The 23,562-nt window shown below is 44.5% G+C and overlaps 2 protein-coding genes across 2 annotated transcripts in view; both read left to right on the top strand.

The window, feature by feature from the left end:
• The window catches only part of sspo (SCO-spondin), a gene marked incomplete at both ends in the record, with an annotated part of 77,845 nt that extends 73,546 nt beyond the window's left edge, over window positions 1-4,299 (top strand). The window contains 2 exons of the mRNA XM_079234466.1: window positions 1,494-1,644; window positions 4,229-4,299. Coding sequence (XP_079090592.1) covers window positions 1,494-1,644; window positions 4,229-4,299 — 222 coding nt within the window. The remainder of the gene's footprint in view (window positions 1-1,493; window positions 1,645-4,228) is intronic.
• Window positions 4,300-9,046: 4,747 nt separating this feature from the next.
• kcnh2b (potassium voltage-gated channel, subfamily H (eag-related), member 2b) overlaps window positions 9,047-23,562 on the top strand; it is a gene marked incomplete at both ends in the record, with an annotated part of 209,618 nt that continues 195,102 nt past the window's right edge. The window contains one exon of the mRNA XM_079234338.1: window positions 9,047-9,122. Coding sequence (XP_079090464.1) covers window positions 9,047-9,122 — 76 coding nt within the window. The remainder of the gene's footprint in view (window positions 9,123-23,562) is intronic.

Below are 23,562 nucleotides of genomic sequence, written 5' to 3' on the forward strand. Positions count from 1 at the left end.
TGGCTCATCAGGGCTGCATAGTTAATTCTGGTCAATCGTGTAGAACATCATCAGAAATGTCTGCAATATTCATTTAATTAGGGATAAAAATGGCTGACGTTTTCTTTTTCTAAATCTCTAATTTGTTTCCACAATGCCGTCACTGGGCAGCCAAATTGTCTGGCTGTTTTCCGATGTGTGTTAAGAAGTCGAACACGCGGCCTCACGCAGCTGCCACTTCATTAACTTCATAAACGGACATCAAGACGTGTCCACACGTCCTCACGACGGAGTCAAAGGGATCCAAACACAGATGTTTTCAACAGCAGCTCGCGGTTCTCTCAGTTTCTCCCTTTTTTTTCTTGTGAAGCAGCGAGCTCATCACCTCAACGCCATGGTGACTTTGTTCTTGAGATTAGCAAAAATAAACATCGGCTCAGCCAAATGTGTCATTACCTCCTCTTACTGTGGCAACCAGGGCGCAGAGACTTTTCCCCTTTCGCATTCACGAGATTCACATGCTCGTCCTCACACACACACACACATACGCGCTGCAGACCCGTCAAAGTTTGTGAAGCACTAATAAGTTTACAGAGGTCGGAGGTGTTTTTGATCCTCTGCTCACTCGCCCCTCTCACCTCCTCCTCCTCCTGTTATCCATCACTCTGCACCACCGTCACCCATTGTACTGTTCACCAATCGCTCTGCTCTTTGGGTCTCCGCCTGCACTAATTGGACACATGAGAACTACTTCCAAGAAGCTACCTTCTGTCATGCAAAACACCAAGGCTGAGTTTTTGTATTTCAAGAGAGAAAAAAAAGAAAAAGCCAAATTATCACCAAGTTCCCAATGTTGTGCTTGTATTGTGTGTTAGCTGTCTGATTAGTAAAAACGTGTTTTATCACTTAAGGTCACCAAAAGAACTTCGTTCAAAGCATCTTTGAGCTCGCTGTTTGTATTTCACAGCCTTCAGTGTTAACGGTCTGGTTCACTCCCACTGCTCCCAGCAGCTGTTTTTAGTGGGAGCGCTGGTACACCCCTCTGATGTTGCTCTGTGTCTGTGGGATGTGTACAGGAGCAGCCCTTCAGTGACCGCTCTATAGAACCACGTGTTCTCACGGGGGAACCGAAAAACATCGGAAGCTCATTGGCTTAAGACAGCTGGCTGTAAAGGGATTTATGAGAGCCCAGTTTATGAAACCAATTAGCTAAAAGAGGCTAAAAAAAGCTCTCTGAAGCTGCATAGTTTGATTAGAAGTCTCCGTGGCTTCACCTGCTTCACTTAACACATCTTGATTTGATTTGATCACTATAGAAATATATTTCTCTCCTCCTATATCAGTTCTGACGACACTATTTCATCGCCTTTCTCACTTGACTTCCCGCCCTCTAATATTATTTTCTGCTTAATATCTCTCATAACTTCCTTCTCCTCTCATTCCACCTTCCCCTCATCATATTCTGATCTCCTAATTAGCTCCTTCAACCATTTCCCTCTGGCTCTCCTCCACAGGAGCCCTACCTGCAGTCAGTGTGTGAGTGCTGCAGTTACCGCCTGGACCCCGACAACCCGGTGCGTTTCCTCAGCCTGCAGTGTGAGAGCGGGGAGAGCGAGCCGGTCGTCCTGCCCGTCATCCATAGCTGCGAGTGCACCAGCTGCCACGGTGAGGAGGGGCGGGGCAGTGAATGTAGCCGGATGGATTTGCATGTTCATCTCTCACGTCAGAGGGAGAAACCACAGTTTGAATACATGCATGTGACACTTGTTTACACACTCCAGGCTCCAGCAGAGGATCTGATTTGAAACACATACGTGGAAACCTATTGCAGAATGTGTTCTACAACTTCACTCACATGGCCATTGCATTCTACTGATAACACCTTTTAAAAAGGGCTCAATCACACAGGGCAGAAAAAAAGAAGAACAAAAAATATATATATATATATATATATATATATATATATATATATATATATATATAAACTCACAAGCCACCTTAAACATGTTCAATGTGCAATGAAACCAAAGCCCAGATTAAAGGCACTCATTAACCTATAATGTGTTGAACAGATTTAAACTAAACTAAACTAAACAAAGAGCCCTTTTATCATGTATACTATATTTTATTAGATCATGATACTACACCAAGAGATTAGATTCTCGATAATTTCAACGGACTGGCAGACCGGGGTGGTGGTTCCCATCTACAAGAAGGGGGACCGGAGAGTGTGCTCAAACTATCGTGGCATCACACTGCTCAGCCTCCCGGGAAAAGCTTATGCCAGGGTGCTGGAAAGGAGGCTCCGACCGCTTGTCGAACCTCAGATTCAAGACGAGCAGTGCGGATTCCGTCCCGGTCGTGGAACAGTGGACCAGCTCTTTACCCTTGCAAGACTACTGGAGGGGTCCTGGGAGTTTGCCCAACCAGTCTACATGTGCTTTGTGGACTTGGAGAAGGCTTTCGACCGGGTCCCTCGGGGTTTTTTGTGGGGGGTGCTGCGGGAGTATGGGGTGCCGGACCCGTTGGCACGGGCTATCCGGTCTTTGTACGCCTGCAGTAGGAGCTGTGTTCGTATCCTCGGTAGTAAGTCAGACACGTTCCCGGTGGGTGTTGGCCTCCGCCAGGGCTGCCCTTTATCACCGGTCCTGTTCGTGACTTTCATGGACAGGATATCTAGGCGCAGCCAGGGGGCGGAGAGGATCCGGTTCGGGAGTCTCGGGATCGCCTCTCTGCTGTTCGCGGATGATGTGGTCCTGTTTGCCTCCTCGGATTGTGACCTCCAGCATTCACTGGGGCGTTTTTCAGCCGAGTGTGAAGCGGCAGGGATGAGAGTTAGCGCCTCCAAATCTGAGGCCATGGTGCTCTGCCGGAAACCGGTGGATTGCTCCCTCCAGGTGGGGACAAACTGCCTACCCCAAGCGAAGGAGTTCAAGTATCTCGGGGTCTTGTTCACGAGTGAGGGTAAGGTGGAGCGGGAGATCGACAGACGGATCGGTGCGGCTGCAGCAATAAAACAGGCGCTGTACCGGTCCGTCCTGGTGAAGAGGGAGCTGAGCCGGAAGGCGAAGCTCTCCATTTACTGGTCGGTCTATGTTCCAACCCTCACCTATGGTCACGAACTCTGGGTCGTGACCGAAAGAGCGAGATCTCGAATACAAGCGGCCGAAATGAGCTTCCTCCGCAGGGTGGCCGGGCTCACCCTTAGAGATAGGGTAAGGAGCTCGGACATCAGGAGGGAGCTTGGAGTCGAGTCGCTGCTCCTTCGTGTCGAAAGGAGTCAGCTGAGGTGGTTCGGGCATCTAGTCAGGATGCCTCCTGGACGCCTCCCATTAGAGGTTTTCCAGGCACGTCCAACTGGTAGGAGACCCCGGGGAAGACCGAGGACACGCTGGAGGGATTATATCTCCCGGCTGGCCTTGGAACGCCTCGGGATCCCCCAGAATGGGCTGGAAAGTGTTGCGGGTGAGAGGGAAGCCTGGGTCGGCCTGCTGAACCTGCTGCCACCGCGACCCGACCCCGGATAAGCGGCTGATAATGGATGGATGGATGGATAATTTCAACGTAAATAGCGTGTAACATATAATTGAATCAACATTTTGCTTCTGCTGCCTCTCAAGAAATGCATTCATGTTAAGTTTGGGGGTTTTCCAAACTTAAATTGTGTTCGTTACATGTGGAATGTGTGAATATGCCCTTTGTGCTTGAAGGTTTTTTTTAAACATTTAAACGGCTCCTTTGACCATTAAGCCAGCATTGAACTATGAAGAACAGAACTCTGGGGCAACATCATAGACTGTATATAAGAAGTGGACGTAGTTATGGTGACGTCACCCGTTGGCTTGTAGACGGATGTTATGAAGTCTCAAGTTTGGCGATCTCACCGTCGCCATCTTGGATTTCGGCCGATGCAACCAATGAATGGAAGTGACCATATTTGGAATGTGGAGGATTGACGTAGAGACGCCATTTAAGTCTCTGGTAGTGTCAGTGACCTGTCAATCACAGTAAGCCCCGCCCTACAGTATCCTCTGCTTTATGGTCCATTTGACTTTAAATGTCCATAATTTACTAAATGAACATCATGCTGTATTGAAGAAGATTTGAAACTACAGATTGAGACATAAACTCATGTTTACAATGTTTACTGAGGGAATACATCAAGAGAGAAGTAGTAGTAGAAGTCATTTATATATACTTCTATACAGTGTCTGCAGTCCTTTTAGTCTTTGGTCAGTGTGATCCCCAGTCTACTCCCACGGGTACACCGGCCATTTGTCGTCAATTAAACAGCTGCAGATCGTGTTGCAGAGGCTGTGAAGTTGTGCTCTCATATAATCCACCGTCTGTGAGGTTGTATGCAACCTTGTTTCATTTTGTATTTCATTTTGACAGCTTTACTTTCTTCAGATTTCTTTGCTTGGATCCAGCGATGACGAGCCGTGTGAAATACATGAAATACATGAAATAGTGTGCCTGCTGTCTCTACTGCTCACCGGGCTCTGGGTACATACCCATGAAAAAAAGTGACAAACACCTGCAGTGACATCACTGATCGAGTGCAGCCAGTGTTTAAAAGTCCGACCCCATGGAAGGCAGACCATTGAGCAGCTGTAACGCTCAACCGCCATGTTTGTTCTCAGTCACTTTCCATTAACGCCATGGCTGACCCACACACACATTTGGCTTATCTGGGCAAAACATACGTTCGGCTTCGCCCACCATTAATAATGCAATCAAGGATCCCACCTCTGAAGCAATTATGTGCTAATCCATTCATCTACATGGCTGATTGCGTTAGTTAATTGGATGTGGACTCAGAACATCCCCTCCACCCTGGTCCCATTGCTCCTCCCAGCGCTACACTCCTACGACATCACGTCTGACAGATTTGGTCGTTCCGCCGATCAATCTTTGATAGGGCGCAGCTACCCTCTCTTACACACACACACACAAACACACATGCACACACACACCCACACACGCACAGACATATTAACTGCCACTACAGAGCTACTCTTCTGATTCTCTCTGACTGACACATACTCATTACAGCCATTAGATGACATGGATTACATTTGTCAACTGTTTCTCTTCACAGGAGGTGACCTGTCCAGACGCTAAGCAAGTGCGTTGTGTGTTTGTGTTTGTGTGTGTGTGAGAGAGAATGTGTAAGCAAGAGCAGGTATGAACGCCAGGCCCAGTGCAGTGAGAGCAAGTGGAAGGCAGACGGATTGGAGGGGTGAGGGACACATGAAGTCCTGGTTGTTCTGTGGTCCTCCGTCATCACGTGACCGAGCTCCTGCCGATCCTCGGGTTCCTGTTCTGATACCTGATCGTCTATTCTTCTGCCTGTACAGCCTTTTTTTTCTACTGTATGTTTAAAGTAATATTAAAGGACCTATGATTCAGACTTATTATGCATTCAGATATGTTCCATATGTATAATGAGAATGTATATGTGCCAGCAGTCTTCACTAAGTTGGAGTCTACCATGAAACTGGTCAATAAACATTTTTCTACACATTGTCGGCTTTCTGTCTTTTTATGAATCTTTCTTCCATCATGAATATATTTGAATAGCATATGCAGTCGGCAGCAGAGTGTGGCAGCCTCCCCTCTCTCTCTCTCTCTCTCTCTCTCTCTCTCTCTCTCTCTCTCTCTCTCTCTCCCCTGTTACACATATTACATGTTTTGGGGGGAAAAGGCCTTATCATAGCAAAACATGGTTAAAGATTTCTTTATGAACACTCAGTGTGCCCAGCAATGTGTACGCTATTTTGATCTCATACAATGACTGTTTGTTCATCACAGTTATTATCATAATTAGCTTTGCTTGTAATAAATATAAGATCTACACTTTTTGTGTTAACATCTGTATGATTGAAGTGAAACAAAAACACCTGTTGTACTCAGGGAATATTAAGACATAACAACCTTCCAAAAGACAAACATCAGGAATTAAACTATATTTCTTTGGTTCAGTGCTGCATGTCCATCATCAAGTTGGTGAAGTAGCCACAACTCAAGTTTTCCTTGTTTGTGTCTGAACCTCGGAGCCAACGTCCAAATGTATGCTTTAAGCTCTGAGCAGAAACAAATGCAAACCAGATTTAATAAGTTGCAAATATTCATACTAGTGTTTCCCTGGTGCTAGTGCTTCTGATCTTATGTGATGTATCTTCAATTTGTTGCTGTTTATTTATTATGAGAAGATAAGAGGCTCGGCGCTTTTTCACTTCCTTCATTCAGACATGTATTTATAAAGCAGCTATAGCCAACTCTCTTTGTGTGTTTACTGTGTGCGTGTGTGTTTACTGTGTGTGTGCGTGTGTGTGTGAATACAAAAGGGGTTTACCATGCTGAAATCTGTCGAGGAACCGTCTGCCTCTTTCTTCTCCTCCTTCCCCTCCTCGTCTCCTCCATCCTCCCCTCTCTGTTCCTGACTAAATAAGGGAGTTGAGAGAAGAAGCCTGAGCAGTGCGCCTCCTCGCTCTCAGCTGCTGTAGTAAATACTGTGGGATGTAACTTGAGCTGATGCATTGTTTTTGTTCATTTACACCAAACTGTCACTTTTTGATAGATGGCTTCTCGGGCCTCGTCCGGCTCCAAGGCTGCAATCCATCATGCCTGTACATCATTAAAACAGTGATCGCTTTGGAAAATGAACGCGGTCAGGTACAGGTCATTTTGATGAATGCAGCCGCGTTGCTTTGGAGTCTGTATATCTCACAGACCTGAAAACAAAGAAACGATACTCAGCCTCACATGGATATAAACAATTGCAAAAAACACCCAAGTTCTTATGTCTTTAAAAGGAATCTGTGCTGCGTTCAACTGCGGTCGGACAAAGAAATACTCTGCCTGCAGCACGTATCTTTTCATACATCATAGATACTTTTTTATTCATTTATAAGAAGATTGGTTGCTTCATTTAATGAATAAAAACTAAAATAAATACAAATAAATACAACACTGCCTCACTGACTTTCAGTGTGTTTGTATTAATTCATTAAATGTTAAAATAAAGAATAGGTGCAGGTTATTAACAGTTGTGAAGCCTATTGTTTCTCAAATTGTTCCAAACAATTAAAGACAACTCAAAAATGCATCCCAGTGAGTGGAGGGTTAGTTTGACCTGCAGCAGTCTGCAACATGAAGGAAAAATGAAAAACAGAAAACAACGTCAATCATCTAGATCGTACAGTCCTTAATGATGATGAGTTTAGTTATTTAAAAGCACAGTCAAGATTGAAGTCCCTGTGATTTGGCAGACTGTGTTTTAAATGTCGCGCTTCCACTCTCAGCAATCTGCAGGGCGCCATTACAGCCCTTCGGAGAACATTAATGCGCAAAGACAGCGCGTAAAACGCAGTCTTATAGACAGTCCGCGTGCGCTTCAGCCTAAACCACAACATCCGAGGGGTGCGCGAAGGCATCATCTCCCAGCTTGGCGGAAGTGGGGAATCCCGGCGGTGTGACGTAGGGCCGCGCAGCACCGACCGGTGAATCCCCCTGAAACACGGCAGGTCCCCGGAACATGTATACTGTATACACTGACTCCGCCATGACTTAAAGATTAAGCTCCACTTCGGAGCGGTGGTGTTTCTTATTGGGGCGGGAAAGAGTTATTTTGACAGTCCGACGGGAAATATGGAAGGGTCCGCGTTTGTGTCAACAGGAACGTAAAACAATAATGAACTGTGTATGACGTCAAACTTTAAGTTTCAGGTTACCTCGCGGAAGTTGTTTTAAATCTGTATGTGCGTGTGTGTTTGTCAAATTTGCAAATGAGTTTCTCTTAAGCCGAAGACCTGTTCTAAACAGCAGCCCCTCAGAGCGGGTGTGTGTGTGTGTGTGTGTGTGTGTGTGTGTGTGTGTGTGTGTGTGTGTGTGTGTGTGTGTGTGTGTGTGTGTGTATGTGTGATAAACCATGCGCTATTCAAGACACGTTCATCTTTTCATCTGATACCATCACAAATGCTTAAAGCCTGTCGTTGGGCGTCATTTTTTATGTCACATGTCCCTTCTTCTTTTTTTTTTTAAACTGATCATTTGTAATCAAATTAATTCTTCATTTTGGGGCCAGTTTTGTAGCATTCAAGAGTCCCCATGGCCCAACCTCAGGCGTAATTCTAAGTGTAGTTTCCGGGGAGATTCAGGGCACAAAGCTCCATCACCCTTCACAAGAAGTGATGAGCGAAGGGTTAAAAGAGGCGCAGCTAGGCGGTGGAGCTGAAACCATCCGACAGAGCGCACCGGGAGGAGAAGGAGGAGGAGAGATACAGAGAACACCTCCCAAAACACACTGATCTACGATCTGCGCTCCGCTGTTCTCTGACCAGCACCTCCCGTCTCTCCCCAGTTAAACTCATATATCTAGAGGCAGAGAGATAGAGAAGAGGTGGGAGAAATACACCCCCCTTCCCAACATCCCAAAAAGACGCGCAGCCAACCTCCCCACACAAATGGTTCCAACGCCGCTCGTCGGGAAGCTCGCCCGGTCCGCTTCGCAGGAGCGGGCTGTAGTGCAGGATGAGAGGTCCGCTGTTCTCCGGCGAGTGTGAGACCGCGGGAGGAAACATCACCTGACAGGCAGCCCTGCTCCTCGGGAGGGTGGGGCTGGGGGTGAGGGACAGAAACGGACACCCTCGCTCCTCTCCTCAAACCCGGGAAAGTGGAGGCTGGAAACGGCCCAGATCCGCCGTGCGTACACAGCGCGCCTCTTTTCCAGACCTCTCCTCACTCTGTCTCCCGCAGAGCCACCAGATAGAGAGAGAGAGAGAGAGAGAGAGAGAGAGAGAGAGAGAGAGAGAGAGAGAGAGAGAGAGAGAGAGAGAGAGAGAGAGAGAGAGAGAGAGAGAGAGAGAGAGATAAAAGCACCCTTTCTCCCTGAGCAACTTGGGCGAACTTTTGCCCCCTTGGATTACCGTCACCGAGCTCGGCTGCAGAGCGCGCAGTGAGCATCGTGCGCTCGGGCTGCGGGCAGTGGACAGCACGGCGTCGGTAGGAGACCATTAAAAGTCCTCCGAAGTCTCTCAAAGTCTCGGGGGCAGCCGCAGCGAAGATGCCGGTCCGGAGGGGCCACGTGGCCCCGCAGAACACCTTCCTGGACACCATCATCAGGAAATTCGACAGCCAGAGTAAGATCATTGTTTTCTTCCCTTCTGTGAGGTCATTTGTATTTTCAACCACGTAGCTTATTGCCTTTTATTAAGGCCCACTTGTATTTATTACATTATTTTCACAACGCTGTTTGTAAAGGGCATTCTAATTATATTTATTTTCCATAATTAGCCTCAATAATGACGTCTGCGGGAATAGTCCCGGTGCATTCGTGTTAATGTGCAACAGAAAACAGGTACAGTCACAGAACAACATGTCTTTTCCTTTTCTTTTAAAATAGCATACACAATAAATAATGGGACAAATGTGTTTATAATATCAGCGTGATTAGACTTGACTTTTGAGGGGTTCACTTTCTGATCAAAACATGAACAGCTTGTGTAGATCTGAACCGCTCTGAGTCTGTTATTGGTGGATTCTGCACCCTGCAGCTGCGACAGGCATCTGCCATTCAGGGGTGTTTCTCTCAGTGGGTCAGAAGTCGGTCATGTGCAAAGGTTGCACAGCATCCAGTACAAAACCTCTACACACACACACACACACACACACACACACACACACACACACACACACACACACACACACACACACACTAAAAACTAAAACAATTCTGATTACTTTTGTTCCTGCACATCCTCTCATGCCGTCCTGACTGATCTTGTCAGCAAAAAGCAATCTGCAAAAAAAGGGTTTGGAGGTCTAAGTTTGGGGTCTAATATCTGGATGTGAATTCATACGGAAACTGTTGGACACCTCAATAAACCTACGATAATATGCACATGCCTTTTAGACATCAAACCATTACACACTTTGTTTGCCTTGAAAGGAAAAAACACCAAAACCAATATCCTCTCAATTAAGCTGCAAAAACAAACACTATATCCGAGCTACTAAATGTTTCATAGAGGCCAGGGGCACGCAATTTTGAAGCTGCCTATATATTGGAGCATGCACAAGCTTCATTCGTCCTCACTTCCCCTGCAGCGCTGTTATCTTTGATGCAAATCATTCATGTTTTTGGGTTGTTTTGTTTTCCAATCTCTGAACGTGTAACCAGACATCAAACGCGCCTCAGCAGCCACAACAGCGCGATTCCCTGAGGAAATTCACCTCGGGGCTGATGAAGAAGAAGAAGAGGATGGGATGGAGATGGGGATGTGAGGAGATGAGGAGAAGAGGAGTGAGTGTGTGTATCATTGACATTTTTGCCAGTTCAGGTTTCAAAAGACATTTCTTCTAGATTTAAATGTAAGCGTTTAAGGAACCTAAATGTCAACTGCTCCAGGAGGGGGTCGATGAGATTGATCTCTGGAGGTGCCCGTTTCAGAACGGCTCCCTTCCTTCCATACAGACTTTTTCACCGCCGACTCGCTCCGCTGTGGTCATATCTTAAATGTTTCCTCCCAGCAGATTTGCATGGGCGGGACGCGCTGGCTCTCTATCTGCAACGTCCATGAGTTCAGCGTTACAGGGGAACGGAACCTGCAGCTGAGAGGCTTTTCCAAATGTTTCCCCAGTGAATGGAATAATTGTCCATTGGTTGTTGCGGGGGTTTTGGTCAGGCTAACCAGGCATGCTTGCAGATGGGGATGAGATGGTATCTAATGGCTTGTGGGTAATGAACTGTAGTGAGCATGGAGGAGGAGAGGCAGCGGACACTAGCAGCTGTTTAGACATTTAACTGAGAAAATATGGATTTTTGTTGCAACAAACTCTTTTAATGTTTGGACAGGTAGAGATCTGACAACAATGAGGCCTTCATAATACCTCCAAGGCCCCATTTCTCTCCCCCCCCCCCCCCCCCCCCCCCCACTGCGACACACCACCAAAAGTCTTTTTGATCAACTACCGATCACTGAAACCTGAATACCACTCATTTCGTGTTGTCCAGAGCTGAGTAAACTAGAGTTTGTGGGCTGTGTCAGCACCGATCAGGATCAGGCTCTTCCTATTGGTTCAGCTACACAGTGTGTGATCGTGGCGAGGGGATGAAAAGCCACATTCATGGTAGTGCATGTGGCGAAGACGGCTCTTATCCCAGGATGGGACTGCTTTTAAGATAATGTACGAGGGATACTTGACGCTCAGCCTTCGGTCGGAGATAATTAAGGAGCAAATCATGGAGACAATCGGTTGTCGCCACAAGTTACACCCAGACCTTTTCCCCCTGACATTTTGGGTGAGAAATCCTGTTGGTCATGTACTGTGTTATAAGACGTGTGGCAATTTGATGAACCAGATCCAGGACGTAATTTCTAACGCTTGCTAACGCGCGGCTTTCTGAAGCGCGGCTTTCTAACGCGCGGCTTGCTAACGCGCGGCTTGCTAACGCGCGGCTTGCTAACGTGCTACTTGATAACGTGCTGCTTGCTAACGCGCAGCTTGCTAACGCGCAGCTTGCTAACGCGCTGCTTGCTAACGTGCTGCTTACTAACGCGCTGCTTGCTAACGCGTAACTTGCTAACTCGCGCCTTGCTAATGCGCAGCTTGCTAACGCGCGGCTTGCTAACGCGCGGCTTGCTAACGCGCGGCTTGCTAACGGCGGCTTGCTAACGGCGGCTTACTAATGTGCGGCTTACTAACACGCTGCTTGCTAACACGCTGCTTGCTAACACGCTGCTTGCTAACACGCTGCTTGCTAACGCGCGGCTTGTTAACGCGCAGCTTACTAACGCACTGCTTGCTAACACACTGCTTGCTAACGCACTGCTTGCTAGCGCGCGGCTTACTAATGCGTGGCTTGCTAACGCGCGGCTTGCTAACGCGCGGCTTACTAACGCGCTGCTTGCTAATGCGCATCTTACAAACGCACTGCTTGCTAACGCGCGGCTTGCTAACGTGCGGCTTGCTAACGCGCAGCTTGCTAATGCGCGCTTGCTAACGTGCGGCTTGCTAACGGCGGCTTACTAATGTGCGGCTTACTAACACGCTGCTTGCTAACGCACAGCTTGCTAACGCGCGGCTTGCTAACGTGCGGCTTGCTAACACGCTGCTTGCTAACGTGCGGCTTGCTAACGTGCGGCTTGCTAACGTGCTGCTTGCTAACGTGCTGCTTGCTAACGCGCTGCTTGCTTGCGACACAGTTTATGTCGACATTAGGTTCATTCACTTTTCCTGCTGTGTTCCCTTAGGATAATTGTCATTGGCTTAAATTATTATGAGCCACATATGATACACATTTGGCTCACAATTCTTTAAAGGTGTAGGATTTAGGGGGATTTAATTATAGAAATATAATATAATATAACTAAGGATCGTCGTGTTTCCATTAGCCTTCAGTGTTTAGCAGCACCACTAGATGGCGCTAAATCCTATCCCCTGAGAGGTTGCATTTATGTTGAATCCTTGAAAATAATATGAATCAAAACAAATATACTACGAATTGTGTGCAGAGGAGCTCATATCTCCGGTGAAATGAATAGGATTTTTTTTTCTTCTTTAAACTCATAAGCCATATCTTTTCATCAAACATAATGCATCTCGTGGGATATGATCTCTATCAAGCATATAGAGATCCAGGGAATGCATATAAATCTATCAGGTAGAGCAGCCTGGACAGTCTGTCATGTACAGTAGCTGTTAAAAATGTGCATATGATTATCGGACAGGGGGTCAAAGTAGTTTTGCATAGAAATTATTGATGTGTCCACTGGAGAGAAATCAATGGGGAGCACAATCCTGCCTATATAGATGACTAGGCCTGAGGAAGTCCATTACAGATTGAGGCAGCACACATCATGATGAGTGATTATTAGCAAAGAATATCCATACTCGTATGACATTGATACATTGATATCTCTCATCTGCGCTCATCTTTGTCATGTCCTTTCAAAGTGGGGTGATTGGCTCCAGGGCTGCAGTAGGAGAGTCTATTTTGCTCGGGAAAGTTCCTAACTGACTGAAAGGACCCCGGAAGGAAGTGACAGCCATAATAAGAGCTGGCCCAATTCTCTAAATGCTAAGGAAGGGTTCCTAAATACTTCCTTTGTTAACTCCTTAAGCAGAGCATACACTTGACCATCCTTTAAGAAAGGAAAGGAGGTTATGACGTCCCACAGTTCCTTGAGGCAGCACCAAGGCAGGCCAGTAAACATCCGCTGTCACAGTGCAGACCCCGTGGGTGTCTTACCAAAGTCCATCTTTCCTTGGCCTCATGACGTTTTTCCATGAGGTCAAGGAAGAGTGTTGAGGAAAAGACAGGACGTCTCTGTTTTCTTCTTTATTTGGACTAATCGACCGGAGCCCAGGCCTTCTGTTTCCGACCCAACATTTCACACACACCGCTGATGACATTTGGAGGAACTATATGCGTTACTGGTCGGTTGTCACATATCCAAAATAATACGCAGAATATCAGACAATACGATTTTCATGTTCATGCTCGCCATTTAAAAAAAAAATTATTGCACCGTTTGGCCAAAGGTTGTGCATTTTTCTATGGAGAATGAATAATTCATGAGGGACAGCGTTACTGTTGCCGTTTTCTATTTATTCTGAATGCTTCTATTCGGACAAAAAAAACAGGTAATTAGACTACCTGTTTGAAACGAGGACTAATTAGATCAGTAGATGCAGTAGGGCTGCAACAACAAATCGATAAAATCAATAAAAATCGATTATCAGAAGAGTTTCATTATCGATTTGTTGTGTCGCGCGATTATTACGCCAGTCAATAAGTCGCGGAGAAGAAAAATAAGAGCGGAGCAGAGCAACTGGCCTGCCAGCGTTTCTGAGATTGGAGTGAGACACTGAGGAAAGGTCGTGATCTTCGCAAAAATAAAAGATCTTTGATGTGACGTGTCGAGTCTTGGCCAATCAGCGTTAAGATGTCTACAGCGGCTTCATTTCCCTCTAACTTGTTTTTAATGGAAGCTAGTCAGCTTGCTATCACGTTAGCTAACGTGTTTGGGTTGTGTATTGTCGTTAAAGTTCCGTTATATTCCGTTACAGTTCAGTCTTGCTTGTAAAAAAAGTAACATGATGAAACATGCCGTCACCCCCGGCTTTCTGAAGATGTTTTGCACTGTCACTTCTGTTGTTGAATAAAGGGTTGGAAAGAGATTTTTAGTTTTTTTATCCAACTCATCGATTAATCAAAAAAATAATCAACCGATTAATTGATTATTAAAATAATCGTTAGTTGCAGCCCTAAGCCACGTCATGGTTTCCAGCTCAGGGATGTTGTGCACTCTTACCCCCTGACTCCAGACCTTCTCTGCCACCCTCTCCGTTTACTGTACTGCCATCCTCCATGTTTAATAGCCACGCTGCTCCACGCAGACTGGGCCTCCCTAACAACAACAACCAACAACAGAGTTCGGCCTCGGCATGAGGTCATAGCAACCCTTTTGGGTCACGTGTTGTTGTCTGTTTCGGTGCTCCTCAGAGAAGACTTTGCCCAATTACGAGCCTCGAAGAAGCCATTGTCCTCCGGGGAGGATGTTACCGTTCTACAGCTGAAGTACCAACACTTCATCGCCATAGCAACTGGTCCCCCCTGCCTCCCACACCCACACACACAACCACCCTCGCACACACACACACACACACACACACACACACACACACACACACACACACACACACACACACACACACACACACACACACAAACAGGAAAAAGGTACAGTAGTCATCTCCAGGTAATTCTCCATCTGTTAGAAATTGTTTTGAGTATAATGTGCAGTACATTGATTGTTAACTATTATAATGAAATGCAGCTCATTATAATATAATAGAACACAACACTGACATGTGGGTGGCTCCAGTTTTAGGTTAACTGATTGATTGGTTAGAGTAAACCTAGTGGGAGTTTGAACATTAATTATTGAGACTCGATTAAGTATGAGAGGCATGTTTTAGATGGAGTAATAACATAATCTGCTCACAAGTACTGCTCACAAGTACTCTCAAAGCCTGATATGTCTTCTTCCTCTGTGCCTTATAGCTCCACTGTTGTCCAAAATTTAATAAAAACACATAGGTGAGCCTCAGTGTTGCACTGGTTGTACATGCACAATAAAAAATTAAAATAGACCCATTTCTAAAAAAATACTGTCCTTAGCTTTTTTTTAGGAAATGAATTGCGGAACAGTTTGCAAGCTTGTTAGCTCAGCCGCTAAAGGGACAATGCATTCACTGTTTATTCAAAAGACATATTTGTCCCATAGCCCCTGTCTCATAGCTGTCTGCAGACCATACCTTATTTGTGGAGCAGTTTGTACTCCAGCAAAGTCCACGGTTTCACGCGTGGAACGACTTCCATTTGCACGTCAAGGTTAATCCAGATTTACTTCCAGTTCAATGGATTTTGCCACAGAATGTGCCTTTTTGATGCTGGTAGTTGAGGAAACCGCAGGGGGAGCAGCAGAGGGTGCAGAGTGCTGCAATGAGTCCTAAACCGCGGAAATTAGTACATTTTTGCACTTCCGTTTCCTCTTCTTGAAGTCAATAAGGTGTTTGCTTATTGACTGTGGTTAACACAGACTTTAACGTATTGTTCTGCAATACAAAACCCGTCAGTAAACATCCCTCTGATAAATTCTGAAGCTTTTTAGTGTCTTAAAAAAGGATGGTTGCTAACAAGATGAGACCACTAAACGCCTTCACATCCTGGTCGTGCATACGCCTCATTTATAGCCTGACACATTAACACAACTCGCAAATATTCTAAACTTGTGTTTGCAAAAATCCCAAATCCAATGCCAAAATGCGACGCTTATCCTCCGGGTTTGGTCCATAAAGATACGGCGATACTCGGCTTAGAGCTGCGTATGCGTTGTGCTCCTGTGAAAAGACACGTAAATGCCGATGAGTACATGTAAGTGTCTCACCGCACGTGGCAACATGTGACTCGCGGACGTGGATTAGGCCGCGAGGAGACATTTGAGGGTTCCATCTGCAGGCTTGCACGTTGGATTTGTCTGTTTTCACTTCCTGTACGATTAAAATAAGCAAAGAAAGTTCTTTGTACATAAAGACCGCCGTAGCGTCTCTACTGTGCAGAGTCAATACAGTATGAAGGGTCTTCTCCGGCTGAGCTTAATTTCTCCGCTCCATCTGTTTCACTCGGAGGGTGTGAACGCAACACTGCTACACTGCTGCTGAGGTCAGAAGTGAGTCCGTGCCTCAAGATTGCACTTTATTGGTGTGAAATCTCACTCTCTCTTTCTCTCTCTGTCTCTTCTCCCGTCTTCCTCCCCTCTCCCGTTCATACACACAAACACACACACACACACGTTACCAAGCGGGCACACAAAAGAACACACGGGACGTGAGCGCGCACACACACACACACACACACACACACACACTTGTAAAACTCTCGGAGCTTGTAAACACTCTTCTCTCTCTCGCTCCCTCCTCCTTTCTGCTCTTTGTCTCGTTTGACAACCTGTTTTTCTCTCTCTCCGTCCTCTCCATCTTTCCGACGCCCAGCGGATGCCCGTGTGCTGCCATGCCTGACTGCCTTCGCATCTATAATGAGCACGCGTCCGGCCGGGCAACATGGCACCTGCTGAGGGGATGCTGAGCGGGGAGAGGTTGTGCTATATCGATACTCTGTCTGCTTCCGAGTTCAAGATTCAAGAAATAAAAAGATAAATATTCCTGTAAAAATCTATTTCTCTTTAAGCTGCTACGAGGAACTTGTTCAGGGGGTGAGTTTGGTGCCCCCTGTGGACGAAGGCGGTAGTGTTTCTGAGCACCAGTGTCCCTTTTAGAAAACCTCTCAATATCACAGCAGCTCAGTCCTGGCTCTGGCTCTCCTGTGGCTCTCTTTACTCCAGCGGCTCAGCAATATGTCCTGGGCCTCCAGCAGCGTGGTGTCGGCTCCCAGATTGAAAATAAATACATGTATATAAGATAGTATGAGTTCCAGGATAGAATGATAAAAGCTGGTTATTCTGCATGCCTGGGTTGTTGAGGTATGATTTTGTCTTCCTACTTCAGTGTGTGATGAGAGGCGAGAGCTTGTTGATGTGATGCTTTCATCATCAGCGGATGCTCTACTGTTCGTACACAGCAAGGCGGGGGTTAGTCGATCACCACTGCAACTACAGTCTTTTTAAGGAGCTCTGATGTGTTGCTCTGGCAGTAGTTGTTCAAGAAGGAGAGAGTGCGTTTCACCACCCTCATTGTTCTTCCAGGATCTGAACCTCTTGACCCTCTGGTCAACAACTCGTTCGTACTCAACACATGAACCAGAGCAATAATTCTGTCTTTATTTTGGCCGTAGTGAAGCACGAGAGAACATTTCGTCCAGAACCTGAGACACTTCCTTCTGTCTGACTTGAAACGCTGAGGGACAGGACAGTGCCAGCTTCTAGTCAAGGACGCTTTGATAAAGATGCATCTCAAGCTGTGGTGGTCAATCTTGACCACCATGAAGGAGAATGGAGCGCAGTGATCCTGCCGTGGGGTTAGAACACATCACACGTCCATAGAAGGCTTTGGATTGGGATTTAGCATTTTAGGGCAACAGTCTTCGCTTACAGTACATCTTTGTATTCACTATTTGTTTCTTGAAATGTAGTTACTTGAAGCAAATCAGGGTCACATACAGAGGTGTCGAGTAACGAAGTACAAATACTTCGTTACTTTACTTAAGTAGAAATTTTGGGTATCTATACTTTACTGGAGTATTAGTACTTTTTACTTCTACTCCTTACATTTTCACCCAAATATCTGTACTTTCTACTCCCTACATTTTAAAAAATAGCCTCGTTACTATTTAATTTTGGTTTGTTTTCACTGCGGCTTGTCATCGTTCAAAAACACACACAAAAAAACCTCTCCGCCCCGTTGTGCACAGATACGTGCGCGCGCACACAGGTGAGCACTGAGCACACACAGCAGCGGACAGAGCGCTGCGAAAAATATGTCGCGTGAAAAGTAGACCGCTATATCTGCGTTTTAAACGCTCCCAGGGTGAAGATGCAACAGCAGCTCTCATGCGAGGAGCACCGGAGTTCTCCTCACACCGGAGCAGCTCTCTGAACCCGGAGCAGCTCTCTGAACCCGGAGCAGCTCTCTGAACCCGAAATAGCTCTCCTGCTCCAGGTGAAACGAGCCAAAGTGCTCGTGTCTTCTCCCAACAATGAGCTGCTGTCTTCACATATTAAAAAAGTACAAAGTACACGGATATAAAACAAAGTCATTAATAAATACATGGACAAATGCCTGTACTTTCGGGTAAATGGTTTCGGTACGCCGTTAACAGGTTACGCTTGCGCATGCGCGATTTGACGCGACGCCGTGAGCTCCGTGAGCTCGTCTTTTCCTGCTGTTGCATTTCTCAAAATAAAAAAACAGATCTAAGCTCAATATTGAGCATGAATTGAGAGAGGCCGTATCAAATCTACAACCCCGTTTATAACATATGTGTCGAGGAAAGCAGGTCCCTGCAGCCACTAATACTGATACAGCCTGATGGCTCACATATCTGCACTCATTCTGTTTTGTTTGGCAAAAAAAATTAAAAGCTTATTGTTTTCCACAATGAGCTATTTAGTACTAACTAAATATGAGTTATTTTTTGCACAGATAGAACTTACACAAAACATTGTCTGATGGGGCAATCTGATTTAGTGAAAAGTGATTGCAATTTTCTTTATTCTGTTATTTATAAAAGCACAGATGAGTCACACAATTATGTTATTTACAGAAAAAGTTTGAGAACCACAGCTTTAAGTGTTTGTCTCGAAATCGCCGCCAACGCCGCCTATTTTGCACTATTACAATACTTATAGGCAACTAGTTATCATGTCTTCCGCTCCATGAAACGCATGTTAATGCTCAGTACACATATGGTACTTTAATGTATTTGCATTGTAATAAAATGTGATTATTTTAAATGGGCATATATGCAGCTGAAACGGGTAGCCTAGTGCATCCCACATTTTTCAACATAACATTTTTAAACATTATAGTCATTATGGCCTTTAGAAAAATGATTGTTTTGGGGGGAGGTGGGGTAGTGCACTATAGGCCCCTGAGACGCGGCTTAAGAGTTTGTCCTTAATGAAGAAAAAAAAATTCCCCTTACATTACTTTTACTTTTATACTTTTAAGTAGTTTTTAAACCAGTACTTTTACACTTTTACTTAAGTAAAAAGCTTGAGTTGATACTTCAACTTTTACAGAAGTATTTTTAAACCCTAGTATCTATACTTCTACTTGAGTAATGAATGTGAATCCTTTTGACACCTCTGGTCACATACAACGTGCACAAAGTCCATGCGTCAAAATCAAACCTTAGACTGACTATGTTTTTGCACAGATAAAAGCCACATTAAATCTATATTGACATATTGTGTTTGAGTATGGTCACATGGTCCGATCTGACCTCACAATCAGAATTAGAGTGAAATGTTCCCCAATGCAAATTTTGGACACCTCACCTAAATTTTCTCTGTACTAAACCCTCTCTACCTTTGTTCTGCTTCACTTCATCAACGTAAACCTTTGTAGAGAGAATGTTCACATATTGTGCTATGATTTGGGTTAGAGAATGTTCACATATTGTGCTATGATTTGGGTTAGAGAATGTTCACATATTGCGCTGTGATTTGGGTTAGAGTTGGACCTTACAAATGCATCACTTCAAATAAATAATCATCCTGAAAGTGCTTTTTTTCTAGGCAGATCTGAAACCTTTTCATTTGTTTCTGTGTGTCATCTTCATTTACTCTTAACCAGTAACATTTATACTGATTTTTACACATCTGAACAAAATCTCACATGTGTACCTTTTATTATAAAACCAAAATTATTCAAATAGCCCAAGTGGTTGCAGAGTTACAACCTTTTTAGTTTTGGTATGCAATTTCCGAGGAAAGGGCCTAAAAATAGGTTGGTGTTCTATTGGGCAATATTCACAATGAAAAGGAACATAAATTATGAAAAACCTAGTTTGACTGAAACGTTAATGCAAAATGTTTGTCTTGCAGACCATCACATTTCATACATGAGTTGGTAAATGTAAAAACGGACGCTTGTGGACATTTAGCTTCATCTAACATTGTCTGTTTAAGGATGTTATATTGGCTAAGAAAAATAGCAGAAAGAGTGCAGATCATGTGATTCATAGCCCATAATACATAATTAATAATTAATAAATGTGATGCAACGTGGTTGGACCAAGACAATTTAGTTTATTAGCCACGGAGACACAATTGACACGGAGACCGAATGTTTTCTTTCCTTTTAATGTTGGTGTTGGATTTTAGTTTACCAGTGAATGAAGTTGGGTTTTCCTGGTAGTAAATAAAGCCAAGAGCGAGCTGGCTCCCCTGTGAGAAAGCTGAACTTGTGAAAATCTGCAGATGGCCTCGCAATGTGTTTTCTCAGATGATGACACTCACTAAAGAAGCGTCTCAGGAAGAGTTGTATCTCCCTCCACATCACCGGCTTCCAGTTGGCTGTGCCTTTTATAAACAGAACATGTGCCCCAAAGACTAAAGCATCAAACACCGCGTCTCCACTATGTTTCTTCTCAGAAGAGACGAACAAGCCTGAATGCATCAGCAGCACCTGGTCAGGTTTATTCCGTACTTTGATGTCAAGTTGTACAAAAATCTTTTTTAAAAGGGCAGCATCTCCCCTGGAACAAAAGCAGAGACGGAAATTATACAAATGAAAATGCAATAAACTTTTTTTGACAGGATACAGTGATTGATGCGTCACTTGGTGGGCCACTTGTTTCTAGTTTGGGTTTTCAGTAAAGGTTCATAATGACAGATGTTAGATTATTTTTGGATGTTTCACTCACAAGACTGCTACAAGTTTGACATGAAAAACAAAGGAAGCCAATGCTTTAAATGCCCCATGTCAAAGTAATAGAAATATTGGATTATAGAGCCCTTTTAAGACAATCGTGCCAATGCAGGAAGCATTGTTTCTTATTGTAGCATGGTGCTCCACTTTATTTTAGTTTTTTAGCTGCAACCACTGTCTCTCTATATATCTGGATGTTGAGTCTGGACTGTGTTGCATCTTTCTGTGTCGAGATCATTTTGTGTTTGGGCTAAAAACTAATTTCACGTAATCTTGTTTTATTTTTTTCTCTCTGTATCTCTTTGTGTCAAAAACAGCTGTTTCGTATACAGCGCTGCAGCAATCTAATGACGATAAGCAACGCAAACAAGACCTCATCCTCTTCTGCCTAGAAACACGCTTCTGAAATGTTGCAGCGTACTAAAAATAGTCCTGATTATGATCCAGTCAAACTGAATTCATCATCTTCAAATATGTGTGATGTGATCAGAAGGCGTTTTAGTTTCTATCGCTCTGAAGTTAAAGTGGGTGGGAGCGCCTGTTTATCGCCTCATGTCGTTTGAAATCCAAAGTTGACGGAGTATGAAGGCGAAACAAAGCCATGTGAGACCCCAGTACTTGTGCGCTCCCTCTGCCCTCAGCCGGTCGCCTGTACCTCTATTTGTCACTGCTTTATCTCGTGGCAGCTGCCCTTTCTCTCTCGGCCCCCCATTCATCAAGCCTCCCTCCTGCGGGTTCTCCTAACACTTGATCACGCACCTCCTCTCTTTGTCTCCCTCACACGCTCCCCTTTTCAGACTTCCTCTCTCATTCACCTTGACTCCTCTGCCACCTCGAAAGTGGCGGCGGCCCAGAAAAAAGGCCACCCAAACCCGACTTCAAGACACCGGAGTTCCCAGCGTTCCGGGGATTAGGCCTCATTTGCATAAATCTGCATAACCTCGTTAAGGCAGAGGGAGACGCTGTACACACTGTAGCCTGAGACACTTCGGAGCGAAACAGCCCATTAAGGATTGGGGTGATTATGGGATTATCACTCTTAACAACTGTTGGGGGACTAGACCGGTGTGTACTCTCTGAACAGTGCCCCGCCGCATGGCTGAAGCCCAAGATGTGTGGAATGAGGGAATCCAAGCTTTGGTCAGGTGACCATTGGGTTGCACTTGCGTGGAGTTTGTTCTTGACCATGTTTTTATTTCCATTCAAATTATTTTCACTAACGTATAGTAGAGCATCAGGAATCCAGACATGGTGGCCCACTTGTTCTAATGAGAGATGCTCGAGCAGCACACTCTGCCGCCTCTTGCCTGGGTCCTCAATACACTAAATGCAAATGTTCAATGGGACTCTACCTTACCAAGATGCACATGTTGTTGTGGACTTCTGTTTGTTTAGCTGTTCTCCTTTAAGGTGTCAGTAAGCAAAGTTGGAATTGCATCCAACAATTCTTGTAACTTTTCCAAATTGGCAATCTGACAAGCGCAACCATTTCAGACAGCAATGTGGAGGCGAAGGAAAGTAAGCAGGATCCGAAATGGATCTGAAATCGGGGGATTTGAAACTCCAGGAGAACAGCAGGGAGAGTGGAGGGAAATCAAAAGCTTTGGCAAGCATGGACATTGTATTGCTTATCATTTATATTATATAGATTCAAGATTCAAGATGTTTTTACTGTCATATGCACAGATAACAGAGTTATTCTATATAATGAAATGCCTATTTTGCTGGGTCCTCCTAACACAGAATTAGAATAAACTTAAGGTAAAAAATAAATAAAAATAAGGCATAAAATATAAAAGATATAATAGTATTGCACAACAAATATAAATAATACTATAATATAAGAATAAAATAATAATAATAATTAATATAATAATATATATGTATATATATATATATATAGATATATATATATATATATATCTATATATATATAAATATCTATATAGATATATATATATACATCATTCACATGTTTGTTATTAGATTATGAGTTATCTTGCCAGATTCACCCAAAAAGGGTGAAACTATATTGTGTGTACAGCCCAATTGGTTTACTTGTAATCTTTTTAACGGCCATCAGGGGGCGACTCCTCTGATTGCAAAAAGAAGTCTATGAGAAATTGACTTTGATTTATTACATCAGTTACCGATATAAACTATAATGTTATGTTCTCAATCTCTAGTTTCAAGTCTCTTTCAATACAGCATGATGTTCATTCAGTAAATGGTGGTCAATGTAGATAAAGCAGGCCACGCTTTAGGGCGGCTCTACCTTGTTACCACATCCGGTCTGGGAGTTGTTTCTGGGTTCGGAAGTTTAACTCTTTTACGGTGTGTTTTTTAGCTCTTGATAGTTCTTTCTAACATTCTGTTCGGCTCCACCCTTTCCTTTCAATTCTGGTTGCACGTCCACTTTTATATAACGTCCATGGTATCTCCCATTATCTGGGCTGACACACAAGACAACATGCCAGCAGGTATTTGACACTGTTCTGTTCAGTTACTGAATTAAAGTATATTGATGGAAATGTATTATTTACACCTGCTGTTTAGAAACGGCAGGGAAATGCAACCCGAAGTGGACTGAAAAAAAAATGCTTCGGCTGTCAAAACATGACAGGACCCCCCCATCCTCCTGTCAGCTGTCTCACACTGATGACATCAGCACTTATCCAGCAC

The sequence above is a fragment of the Taurulus bubalis genome, assembly GCF_910589615.1.
Source record: "Taurulus bubalis genome assembly, chromosome: 18".
NCBI lineage: Eukaryota > Metazoa > Chordata > Actinopteri > Perciformes > Cottidae > Taurulus > Taurulus bubalis.